Below are 14308 nucleotides of genomic sequence, written 5' to 3' on the forward strand. Positions count from 1 at the left end.
TGAACTTTACACATCATTACACACCAAATGTCAGTAAAACAATGTACCAGTATACTAACAGTACAAAACAGTATACTAACAGTACAAAACAGTAAACTAACATTACAAAACAATTTCGGCTTCTTCAGCTTCTCAAACTAGAGGACAAATAAAATAACCTAAATCTACAAAAGTCTGTTCCTTACCTCGCATGATTATGAAGAGGGAAAGAGAAGGACATTTTTTCAAACAGCCCAAAAATAGATTCTCAGGAGTGCATGATTAAAAGATTAAGCAGATTTTGTAGGTCCATCAACACAGAAAGTCGCACAAGGCAAAGTAATGATAAAATGACTAAACAATTTGTGAAAATTAGAAGCAGAGAGGAAAGAAAATAGAAAAGTTACCAAATTTAAGGATTTATGCTGTGTTAGTGTGACATTCAATTTATTTCAGAAAAGAGTTCCATCCCAGGAAACCTTGAGATCTTATTCAGTTATTACTGACATGATCAGACAATTTGAAAGGTACACAAGTAATTCTACAAATCAGAAAACACTAAAATTAAAAGTTGTGTAAGGCATGTGACTCTGAACAAATCATATGTATAATATATAAGGTAGCATACACCCTTAAGTTGTATTTTAAAACATGTAATAAACTACATGCCTATTTTGCCTTTTGTATTGCTAAACTTGCTTATTCATATTCTTTAGTGCAACACAAAACAAAATATTATTTCTTCTCAAAAATGCTTCATCTTTTTTATTGTTCTATAAGATGAGCTCAATCAAGCGTTATCTAACCAAGTGACTGAGTACTGACTGTAAACAAAATGTTCACAATAGAATAAAATTGTTCACTTTGTTCTCTTTAACTCGGATAATAGCATTCACTAATGGCTGCTCATTCAGGGACTAAATTGCTAGTTTAACAGAAACGAAATTTTTTAAACTTTGTTGCGTTCTCAAAATCACAGCACTGGGGACTGTGCACATCTTTCTTAAAATGAAACTACATGTGAAGTCGAAAACACATTGCATTTTGTCAACATGCTATCTGCAAAGCAGAACTAAGCGAAAAACAAGTAAGAAATATTCTAGATGTAGCTACGTCTCACTCAGCGAACCTGTATTAATTATCTGAACACATTATGGTCTAGGGACTTGATTAAGGAGAGATTAGGAGTGTAACCGATACCATAGCAATGATAATCAATTCAATTACCCCCAAAAAAAACTCCTTCGAAACGAAAATAGTTTGATGCCCAAGTCGGTGTGAGTAAACAAATAAATGTTCAAAAAGATAAAATGTATAGCTAAAGCAACTATTTTCCACACAAACGTGACATCTTCAAGCAACAAATGGTAATGTAGCTTGGATTTGGTGACTAAAAGTTGATTGCTGTCAAAAAAGTAAATTTTTAAGTAAATGCAGTTTATAAACATAAAAGATACATTTCTTCGCAGAAATCATTTATGGGGCACTTACGTGACAGAAGAGGAAATTTTCAAACAAATTTGTATTTTTTTTGTGGCTAAAAAATGCATGGTACTACTATATAGCTAGCAGATAAAGGTAAATTTGTTCACAAATCATTTATGTTGAATGCTGGTGACAAAAAGAAAACTTCAAACCAATTGGTGAAGCTTGAAGAGTGTGACAGATAAAGATAAAACAGGCCTATCATGGATCTGATCGCAGTTTGCAACGCAAGTACAGTTGTAATAAAACACAAGTTCTAATTTAACTATTACGGACCTAGGTGCCAGCTAGAAAACAAGTTTTAAAGAACCAAATAAATAAACAAAAACGCTGATAGCTGGAAATGAGAAAAAAACATCTAGAATCGCTTTAAAGCTAACAGAGAACCAAAAACAAATGCTGACCTTTTCATGAAATAAGATTTTACCGAAGGTAATTACAGTGCAATGGAATTGGTCGTAACTTCTCCATGTAGTTGTTTTTACATAGGATTTAACATTTAGAAAGGATTGTTTTTGACTGAAGATTTAAAGACTTTTCAATAGAAGTTTTTTATGACTTGTCACCATATTCACTTTTCAATAAAAAGTAGGAAAACAATTTTCACTGGAATTGTTTTTCAATTAAGTCTTCACTGAAGTTAGGAAGCACTTTTCAACGAATTGATTTTTTGACAGAATTTAGGTAGAAAGACCTTTTAACGGAAATTTTTTAAGGTATAATTTTTCAATGGAATTGATTTTGACGGAAAGCTGTCTGGTAAAATTGTGCTTTCCCAACTACATTATCATCGGTCCGAGATGCATCATCCTTGCGGTATTCACGGCAGCCATTTAAACGTTAGAAGTATAGCTCATCACTAGGAAACAGTGTTTCTAATTGTCTGAGGGAAACCAAGTGAAGGACACAACTGGCATGATCACTTCACAGAAATCAATACTGGAATTTTTCGAGCACATAAAAAAAAGGGAAGACTTTAAATTCCAAAAACAAACATCTTTAAAGAATCATTAACCTAGATGATATTTTTAGACCTGCTGCTATGAAACTACTCGACAGGATGACCTCAAGCTGTGATGTCGTCAAATGGTCATGTGACACAAATTTTGTTTGAAAATATTAAGCACCAGTCATGTTTACTTAAATATCTGTCAATGTACAGGATTGAAAAATAAACCTTAGGGACAGTTTCTATAAACACATCCCATGCTCACAGGTTTATTGAAATGCTTCACACCACACCAATTAACCTTGAAGCTACAAATCAACATTTGCTAATATCACATTCGTATTGAAATTCAATTATACGCACTTTTTGCGTAAGAATCAATCGATAATGATCAATATGATGACCAAGTGATCTGCTGAAAAAGACACCAAGATGACCAAGTGATCTGCTGGAGAGAAAAAAACAAGATGACAAAGTGATCTGCTGAAAAAACAATCTGGGTAATAATCCTTTAATGATGTATATATGTGACCAATCAGTCTTTACATGTTTAACTTTGGTTTGTATCAGAGTTATTCCCCTTAAAATATGTTTAAATAACCCTGTCCAAATTAGAATGCACATGAGTTCGTTGACAAGATTTATTTATGTAGAACTCTTTTGGAATGGAGGTGCATATGTCACAGTAAGGTACAAAATTTATCCCAAACTGATGTTGTAATAAGACCTGTTATCAATACTTGAAGCAGAAAACTCCCACCCACTGATCAAAGAGATATATTGTGATGATAAATTCTAAAATCTCTAAATCTCTAAAGCTTATTTAGCAAATTTCTCAAATGAGGGTATATTTTTGCTGTAAAGGCCCACTGGCTTTCTAATTAAAAAAGTCAAGAGAAGTGAAATGAAAAGCCAATGATTCATTTATGTAAACTAATATGTTGCCAGAAGAAAATTTGCATCAAGATCAATTCTATCACAAAATATAGCAAGTGCTAGCCTACAAATGGCCGTTATGTAGTCACTTTCTACCTTTGTGATTTCGTTCAGTTTTCACTTTTCACACCTTGCTGTATGCAGGTTCCATACTGTCGGAGCAATGCAACATAATGATTTGTGGTTTTTTTGTTTTTGTTGATGAAAAAGTTTTACATATTCCCTTCACACTCGTGCCGAACAGCATCGATCCAAAACCTATTTTGTCACAATATAAAATGTGTAATATAATTATTAAAACTAATTTTTACTGCCAGTCACTGCATACATAGGTAAGAATTTCGTCAAATAATTCTGATAATTCCTTTGTTTTTACCAAACAATATAAACAAATTCAGCAAAAGATAATAACACTCACCTCACTTCTGTGACCTCTCAGGTTGAAATTTGACCTCTGTGGAGCATCATACTTTCGACAGTGGCTGGTAGTGAAGGTGATTCCAACAATACCCTTGGCATTGCCACTAGCCAGCCATCCCTCTGAGTAATATTGGCTTCTATTTAGTTTCCACCCTCCATCTTCCTCCGGAAGACTTTCCGGAACTTTTCCCATCCAGGACAGGGTGTGGATGGTACACTCTGTTCTTGTGGATGTGTTTTGTTCAAAATGCACATGCATGATGCCAGGAACCTTCTCAAGGTATTTTAATTAATGGCTAAGCCTTCAAATCTCACATTGTAATACTTCAATCTTCCCATGGCCACTTCATCTGTAAAATAAAACCAACAAATCAGTTAAAAATCTCAGATGAATTTATTAACAACAATTTCCATACAATTAAGACATAAATCAATCAAATATACTTGATAAACTAATTCAGCTACATTCAACTGATAAACATATTGATTAAACAATCAGATGGCCAAGCAAAACAAAACAGAATTTAAATGGAGATTTCAGAAGTGTCACCCGAAACATTAATTCCATTTCATGACAATTCATGTGATGTCTTCTTGTAGCTTTTCAGGCAGATATAATGTCGCCTTCATTCAAGTTTTACTGTCGTGAATCTGGTATACTTATCTTAACTAATTTCATTTGATGACCCAGGAACTAAGTCACATGGGGCCAGGCTGTACTGAGGTGCCAATCATGGTAGCATGATTGTGCAATCATATTTTGAAATTTTATTTGGTAGTTACGTATACACAAACACTAAAACAAATCAGTAAACTTTCAAGGTAAGTCAATCACAAATCCATAAACTTAGTTTCAAAAGATTTTTTCTTAGGCAAGGAAGATATGCTTCTGTCACAAAATAAATTTCTTGCAATGAAATCATTTGTAACATGATCATGAAAATACATGTAAATACAATTTAAGGGATTTACGGTAAAACACATCCAGAAACATATACAAATGTAGATAATCCCTTGTGTGACGTTAAACTCTAAATATACATAATTTATTTAATCAACAGGATTGGTTGATGAAGTGGATTAGTATTTTTTTGTATTTGAGGTTTGAAGGCTAAACTGAACAACATATCGCTATAAAACATTTAACAAGTACTTTAAAATCTCTTTACGAATAAATCAAAATAATTGTTTTATAAAATAACTGTTTGTGTCAGGTGGGTCTATGATATTAATTGCCAAGAGTTGTAGCTTTTGAATTTCATATTTGCCTAAGGCCTATGTTCTGTTTCTATTGTCCTGTGGGGAATAACTAAAAGCTCACTAATCCAAGTCATACCCTATGTTTTCGAAGCTTGTTATGCATATTTCAGAAGTTTCTTGGTGATCGTATGTGTATCTAATGTCACATGTACATGTGCTCTACAGTGATATATATAGCTTTACCCATGCTCCCCTGAAAACACATTTGAGCCTTACCAAATCATAGACTGGGCAAGTCCAGTTTAGATATGTAGGGGTGAATGAGTGAAGTGTACATATAAATACAACTCCCTCGGATATAGGCTCTACAAAATACTCATGTCAATGTCTCCTAAATTCTCATCAGTGGTTTTTTTTTGTGCATGTGGTTTTGAAACTTTATGTGCATTACATTTTTTATAGTTTATTCTGGGCCACACTGTGATTCCTGATAATCAACTTTCGTGCTGACTTTTTTATCAAGCCTTTTAACTTTCTAAGCTCTCAGTGCATATACAGTTGATTGGAAATTTATTATTTGGATACGGAATAATTTGACTGTGAACAGTCAGGAGTTTACAACTTTTTTTTTATGTTCGATTGGTTCTAGATTTTATTGTTTAACATTCAACCACATTCTAGTTTCCTTTTACAGGTATGTTTCTCTATCTCCATCCTCAGACAGGACATCTTAATTGAAACAATTTCAAATAGGTTAATACTTACTTTATTGAACCTCTAAATGATGAAGGTCTCGATTCAGTTAGTACCAAGGCTAATTATCAACTTCCCACTCACTACAGCGTAATTGTTATTAAATATTTGTGCTGACCTTGCAAGGAAATTTAACCCCTTCACCACTGTAGACCATAATGAACTCAACCAGATCAATGCATGGTAAAATTTACTTCAGTTCGTAGGGGTGAAAGGGTTAAGGAGTCCCATCTCATCTGCCTGTTTAAAGATTTGTTACCATACAGCTTAGAGAGTATTTTACAAAAAAGTGCATACTTTTGCAAATTTTGGGACAAATGAAGTCATTCAATATTTTCTGTTTCAATTGACAATATTCATATCGCTTGAAATTTGTTTGATATTTTTGGAATATGTCACATGAAAATTTAAAAAATAAATAAAATGGTTTCTAAGCTTATCATGCTTAAAACAGCACAGAAGTCACTACGAATCCGCTGTCAATGATATTGTCTCCTTTCCATCAACTCAAATGGTATATATACTAGACCCCCCTCTGGTACTATTGCAATTCACAGCGCATCCCTAAATAGATACATTGTATTAGTCTCAACAAAGGGAGATAATTAAGTTAATAAGTCATTAACGTATTTCACAATTTGTATGAAGCTCATCAATTTGTGTTTATCTCGACACGTGTCATGATCGTGTCCTTGATGGCTGGAGGGTGCTGTGCTACCCTGTCCATCTATGTTCAAGTCAATGTCTTGCCAAAATTAAAGTCATTCAATTCGACACATACCGGGGTTCGTTGTACACTCTCATGATACAGACACAAGTTTCTTAACGTATATATGTATGATCTCATTTATACCCATTCTCACTTGCCTGCCTCCACATGATGCCCTATAACATTGTATTATAGCACCAACCACCACACACAAGACAAAATATTGACCCAACTCACGTGAACATACCACATGTTTCAATCTCAAATCAATATTCCAATATTCCAGTTTCTTTTTCCAACCATTATTTATATAAGAGTGACATGGTATGATAATAACACATGCTATGCACTGGGCTGTAAGAAATCAACAAGGCAGGCGCTGTGCTTTATTGGGATATGAAATATTTCCTTGAGCAGGCAAGACCCTAAGTGGAAGCAGTCTAAACCTAAACCTTATATATATTTCTCTGTTAATCAGAACTGACCAAAGATCAATTCTAATCTCGTACTCTTATCTCAAAATTTCATGTGTATACCCTCCTTAAAATAATATCAAATAGTATGTACATGTAGTAATATGATAGAATAAAGGTTGCTCACTACCCTAACGCTTATAACAGTGACGTGAGAGGAGGTTGCTAACGACAAACTGTCTGTTTATGCCCCTGTAACGTACTAAAGGGGCATTAACCCTTTCACCCCTATGTAACTTGAGAAGACTCTACCATACATTCATCTGGGAGAGTCCATGATGGTCCTCAGTAGGGAAAGGGTGAAGTGTTCGAGATCTCTGCTGGCCTGCTAGATATATAGTTAGATTAACAGAATCTTCCCCTATCTTGAGGGTGTGACAGAGAACTCTACTACCCGGGGGGGGGGTGATTTTTTTGGTTTTCTGGGTTAGACAACCAACAAAAATCCCCCAGAGAATAGGAGATTTCTCTGTTTAACCCTCAAGGTAGGGGATGATTATTTTTCTCTCATCCTATCATTTCAGTCACAACTCCACTGACAATAATCTGCCATGTTTGTAAATAAAACACATGTGGGGTATGAATATCGTCAATCACTTTAGATGACGTCATAATTACACCGGTGACACATTTAATGACGTCATAATTTAACACGTGCTAATCGACACGAGGCTATCTCCCCCTAGGGGGTGACTAATAGAATCTTCCCCTACCCTGGGGGTGTGACAGAGAAATCTCTGTTATACCCTTAAGATAGGAGATGATTATTTTTCTCCCATCCTATTATTTCAGTCAAAACTCCAAAGACAGTTATGTAAACAAAAACACACATGGAGTATGAATATCGTCATTCACTTTTGATGAGATCACAATTACTGGTGACGCATTTTAATGACGTCACAATTGAACACGTACTAATCGGGGGTGACAAGCTGATCTTTCCCGGCTAAAACGGGAGACACACCTGTGAATGGTGGGAGAAAAGCTGATCTCTCCTGGCTAAAACGGGAGACACACCTGTCAAGGGTGGGAGAAAAGCTGATCTCTCCCGGCTAAAACGGGGGATACACCTGTGAAGGGTGGGAGAAAAGCTGATCTCTCCCGGCTAAAACGGGGGACACACCTGTGAAAGGTGGGAGAAATACAAATGTACAGTGTTTATCTTCACTACTCAAATACCAGAAGTCCAGCAGCCAACGATCTTAATATGTGGACACATCTTAATGAATTTTATACCAATGCAACAAATGTAGGTCACTGTGACCTATATTTTCCGCTTCACTGATTTTGACCAGATTTGGCTATCAGATCCATTTCTCCTGGTAAACCTTGTGTTTGCCATCCAAGCACAATCAGAACAAGAACACAGGTATGCTATACAAAATTTCCTAGCTTTACATCTTTTTCAAATCCAAACATAATATAGGGAGGATTTGGTGTGTTTACATGAATGATGTTAAGGGAATTCTATTCACTTAACTATATGCCTGCCCTAACCCCCTCAACACTGTTTCAAGTCTCGCAACATCCAGCATCTGTACCCTATCTGTGGGATATGCATGACTGATGACAATTTTCACCGGTTTTTATACAATTAGCACTTAAATATATACAACTCTCTCATCCACAGTACAGGGAACATAAATAATTTACAATTCCTCATATGTACCAGAAAATTGCTAATAAATCTCCAACTCCTACATACAGTTTTCAACACAGTACATCAAACATTAATCCAGATTTATTTTCCTTATTTAATTTTAAATCAAAACCCACAGGATTTACAATTATAAGAGGCAAGTAGAATCCGATATGTTTCTTGTGTAATTTCCTCTGGCTTTAGAGTCTATGCCGAGCCCTTTATATTCCACTGCCGTAATCCATAATACCTTCCACTTTCCTTCACTTTGACTGATTATTTGATTTCCAATAAAACAGCTGAACAACTTTTCTGATCTTGTTAACGAATATTGGAATTTTTTGTTGGCTTGTCCAACTGATACATGTATACACGTACACATACTCTAACGGAGAGGGAGTGCAGGGGGGGCTCTCCTATAACCATGGTTTAAAACTTCCATCATAGAAACTAACTAGCTCTATTTTATCGGTTTTTGAATTGTTAAGCAGTGTTGTACATCTATAATAAGAAGTGTTATACACAATAGATATAACTATAGTTGATGTATATTAATTCAATTTACTATTCCTATATACTGGTAGTTAAAATGAACTGAGGGTAAAAGTATTCATTCTTAGCTATAGCTATAAAGTATTTCCAGTATTGAATATTCTTGAAATACATAACTCAGTAAGTAAAGTTTGCTATCTAGTGATCATGAATTCTAAGATTTATCATTACTGTGTGTAAGAAAAAGATTGAATCTAAGAAAAAATATACTGTATAACAGGTTGTTTCGCTTATATATGTAATTTTACTTAAAAACGAATGTCATACAATTATGCAATAGTTTATTATACAGCATTTGTATAGCACCCTTTCTTATTGCAAATCAATTACCCTACAATGCCACTTAACATTCATGAGATTATATGGCTGGCATAATATTCACCACATTAAGGAAAGAGTGGGATCAGCAGCCTTAATGAAGAGTTAGCCACATGATCCCCTTCACATCTCCAAATGTGTTAGGATGGGTGTGTCTGTAAATGTTCTGCTTTCATGGATCTATATTTCAAATGACTCATTTTATAAGAACATCCCTGTCCCACTACACTGTGGTTTTTCATATACAGTAATTATATATACAGTTATTACCTCCCCTTAATTTACAGCTGGACCAGGAAACTTCCATTGACCAAGTAGCTCTATCAGTTATAGAGTGGTAGTAAAACTTTAAAGTGATACACAATATAACCATCTGACATCTACAGTTCAAATCCTGGTCTAGTGCCACAGAATTTTTACACTCAGAATACTTCTGCTAGTTATATTTAGTTAATTTTCATCTTTTTTCATGTTTTCATAAAAGTCCTGTAAGGTATGGTTTTCTTGTCAGAAATGATTGATAAAAAATGTAGTCATGCCGGAAAAGTCAGTTTCTGCAGCACTGAAACCTTAACCCTCGACCAAAATTATAATGTACCAGTATTCTCTACTCTAGGCAAGTGAATTTAAGAAGCAATGGTAAAGTGTCTTGCTCAAAGACACAGCCTAGCTCATTCCGCCATCCACAGGGATCCCATCCTGTGACCATGTGGTCAATATATTGGCACATTACCAACTGTGTTATACCTTTCAAAATATGTTCCATACAAGTTTTATTTCACAGAGGTAAGTGGGGAACGGCACAAAATCACAAAAACAGGAATGGCTACTGCTAAACAGACATTCTGTGAGAATTGTTAAAGTAAAAAAAAAATGCCCCCTACTGACGGATGGACATTTGAATTAAATAAGAAAACAGGACTTGAAATAAATTGAAAAAAAAAATGTATAAAATTTCAAATGAATGGGAAAGACGCCAATAAACAATTCATGTGTTTATGTAAGAAGGGCAACAAGTGTCTGTTCTTTTCTCCACGGGAGACTTGTAAGTAGTTGTTCCAGAAGTAATATTGATGTACATAATTCAGTTGAAATGTACATATATATATGGATTAAGTCAAAAATACAATCAAGGAAGTTAAAGTTACAAATAATGATAAGGCTTAACAAAAAAACAGATTGTTTCATATAACATCACTGAAAACATTGTGGTAAATCTGTAGGTAGATAACTAATATCATTTTTCATTTTTTTTAAAGGTTTATATAGGAGAGTAATTTTCAAATCAACAGTGCTTCCTTGAACTTGCCAAAGAAAGTGTAGGGTAGGCAAAACAAAAGTACGGTAAGTAGGGAAATCAATAACAAACAACTAATATTTTGGCCTGAACGTGTTACGATATAGGAAGTATATTGTTGAGTGTATAAAAGTATATCAAATGTTTAAGTACACATTTAGTTACCGATGTCCATCAATGTCTGAAATGTGTATCCAACAAAAGAACTAATAAAGAACTGTGATGGGAGTAATATTTCTTAATTACAAGGGCCATAACTCTGTCAAAAGGGACCAAAGTCACATGTGGTAAATAGTTAACATGATGGAGAAAGAAGTCTGGAAAAACAAATAAGGACTGATTGAGAGACAAAGGAAAATAAAAGCTTTCCTGTAAGACTGTAAAGGGAACGGATAAATGACAATTTACACCATATTTAATTTTATCATTGGAAGACCAGCAGCTGAAACAAGTGCCCTTTTTACTGTTGGCACTGTCATGAAATATCTGTTCAAGTCATTCTTTACAAAAAATATTCCATATTAACGCTTTGCTATACAAGAACTGTAAATGCACAATATCAAAATAAAAGCTGAATACTCTGCCAAGGGAAGTAATTTTAAGATAAAGAATTTATGTTGCTTTATTTTCTAAATACACAAGTGAAATTACTTTAAGTTGAACAGGTCTGAAGTGAAACTCTTCTTCTAAACTTTATAGTTTTTGCATGGTACTGTACAGATAAAAGGGGAAGTATGTACAATATTACATCAATTTAAACTAATTCGCGAAACATAAAACCTTTTATTGTATACACAGTTGACTGAGATCAATCGTATAAATATTGACATCAAAAAAATAATGAAACAACTTTTTTCTCTCACAAATATCCAGTTGATATTACACACATGTAACCTGACTAACCCCTACACTACATATCACCATGGTTACCATGAGTCACTGATGTATGTTGTCCTTTATTCCGACATAACCACCTTGCAGTATTACACTCCCTGTTAACACTGATGTCAAGGCTGGTTAGAGGAACACGGGTTTAGTACTCGTGTGCCTATGGCGAGGGATTTTAATAAGGCTGCAAAGTTTCCCCCAACACTCCCCAAATGTCACAATAAATAGATCGTCAGACGCTACATACTGCAGGTCCAATTTTATAGCATGGCTTGTATGAAACACTTTTAATTAGAGTATTCTTAATAATAATGATAAGAAATATATACCTGTCAGAATAAAGAAACATTGTGCAGTATTTCAAAATTTGTATAAGCCAAACCTTCAAGTGAAAGTTCCACTTCTTTTTAAGTATAGCTTGTATGATGTGAAAACCTGTATAAAATGTAACATACCAGATATAGTCCCTGCTGTGTTTGGTTAAGACAGATTTCTATTGTTTATGCTCATCTCAAGTTGATCCGAACATGTCATGTAAATTTTATTAATAAAAAATATGAATTACAAAATCTTTGTCATAACAACAAAATACAAAATCTCATTTATAACAGTAAAACAGAAAATCCTGATTACAACAAAACCAAATTCTCAAAAACAGGGATACAAAAAATAAAATAAAAAAATATATAAAAACATAGCACAAAAATCCCTATTACAACAAACAAAAAGTCTCCAAGAAATTATTAGCACAAGATCTCAATTTTATTTTTGTGTGTGTATGTTTTAAAGCGCGGTGACAACATCCTGAAGATATCTCTTAAACTATACTCTTAACTCATTCACCTATGAGGACACATTTGAAATCTTCCAATTCAAAAGTTGGAATAGTTCAATATGAAGGTTCAGAGGTAAACGAGTTAATTTCATTTCACATGCAAACATTAAAAAACTACATTTGACAAGGATAATCAATACTTTACCGAGGACTTCCCCAATATAAACAATATCTAAATTAAAAAAAATAAGACACTGTTTTAGACGTGTGAGGCAAGTTCCTCATATAACGCCAGGAGTCTGACCAGCACAAGCAGGCTTAAACACTGTCAAGCCCTCTAAACCTCACTGTTAAAAAAATCTAATCTCTTATTCATAAACATGCATCAGTGCACTACTCCTAATTTAAAATTACATTGATAAGGTAATGGATTTGGTTTGGCTTGGTTTGTTTGTGTCTTACGACGTTTTAACAGCTATGGTCATTTAAGGTCATGCCAGGTGTTGGTGGTGGAGGAAAGCCGGAGTACCCGGAGAAAAACCACCGACCTACGGTCAGTACCTGGCGTCTGCCCCATGTAGGTCTCGAACCCGTGACCCAGTGTTGGAGGGCTAGTGGTAGCAAAATGTCAGACGCCTTAACCACTTGACCACCACCACCCCTGAAAAGGTAAGAGAACAAATATGAACTTAATAAATTAATAAAATTTATATAAAAAGAGGGACTCAAGTGTTCTAGGCATCTGTGTAGTTCAGCTGATTAAAATATTAACAATACATTAAATATTATAAAATCATTTAAAAATTAAAATGAGATTTTTTTTAATCAAAGCCATTTTAGGTGACTTCATTAGTTTGTTTAATATAGACACTCTATTTTACTGAGGCACACATATACATACATATAGTACATGTACTTGAAAAAAACTACTTGTAAGCTGATCGCATTATATACCCCACTCGGAAACATATCCTATAGAGGCACAGGCTTTCAATTAGCTATGATGCTGGTTTATTCTTTGAAGGTATAGATTGTAATGTTTTTATATGTCCGGTCTAAAACAGGTCCTTCTATGCCGAGGATGATAACGATAGGGGACCTGCATGTCTGTATCAACCTGTAGCATTGTTAGAGCTGTCGGTACAACAAACAGACCCTGTATACAATGTGCGGATTTTAATCACCTCTACGGCCATTGTTTGAATAATTAATGGAGTTGGCGTTATACTGGGTCAACGTATATTCTTATCGTGATCAATCTATCTACATGATATTGACCAATTGTTGACCAATGGTGTGATGATCCGTTGTCCTAAAATAACTGTTTCCACATTCCCACCATTCGAGTTTTTCCCATTTTAGATTGTTTCTGATAGTGCTGTGTATCCAGAGGGATATTTTATCACATGTTGTATCTACTTTTTTCACTGCTTGAATAGAACTTTTTTTCACCCAATACAAAATGACTAAATTTTGGCTCTATTCCTTAAAGCTTGTGACAATTAATTTTCAGCTTCATTTTCTGATTCAAATAATTAATTATTTTAATTTTCACATAATCTTTTTCTATTATAGGAGTTCACCAGCAGGTGGAACAATTCCCCATGCATCAACACACCAAATCTCCAACATATTGGAAAGTCAAATTACACACTACACTTTGAAGAGAAGAATTATGTAATTCGGTTGCAAACAGTTTTTCAATCTGCTGATGTTCTGTTATGTTGGTACAATCTGTCAGTGCTGTTTTAAAATGAACTCAAAAATAATCTCTCCAGAAAAGTTCTTGATTCAGTTTCAGAAGCTTTACAAAAACACTTTAATATATATATTCCATGAGTTAAATATACATCTGTACCATACCATCAATTTACCCAAAATCTATCATCATTATACTAAAATATGCCATCAATTTACTAGAATATACCATTAATA

The 14308-nt window shown here is 34.3% G+C and overlaps 1 protein-coding gene across 1 annotated transcript in view; it reads right to left on the reverse strand.

The window, feature by feature from the left end:
* The window catches only part of LOC110455085 (tubby-related protein 4-like), a 154670-nt gene that overhangs the window by 135622 nt on the left and 4740 nt on the right, over positions 1–14308 (reverse strand). Inside the window, exon 2 of the mRNA XM_021505024.1 lies at positions 3768–4119. Coding sequence (XP_021360699.1) covers positions 3768–4028 — 261 coding nt within the window. The 5' untranslated portion in view covers positions 4029–4119. The remainder of the gene's footprint in view (positions 1–3767; positions 4120–14308) is intronic.

Source organism: Mizuhopecten yessoensis, unplaced genomic scaffold (genome assembly GCF_002113885.1).
Source record: "Mizuhopecten yessoensis strain PY_sf001 unplaced genomic scaffold, ASM211388v2 scaffold8131, whole genome shotgun sequence".
Lineage (NCBI taxonomy): Eukaryota > Metazoa > Mollusca > Bivalvia > Pectinida > Pectinidae > Mizuhopecten > Mizuhopecten yessoensis.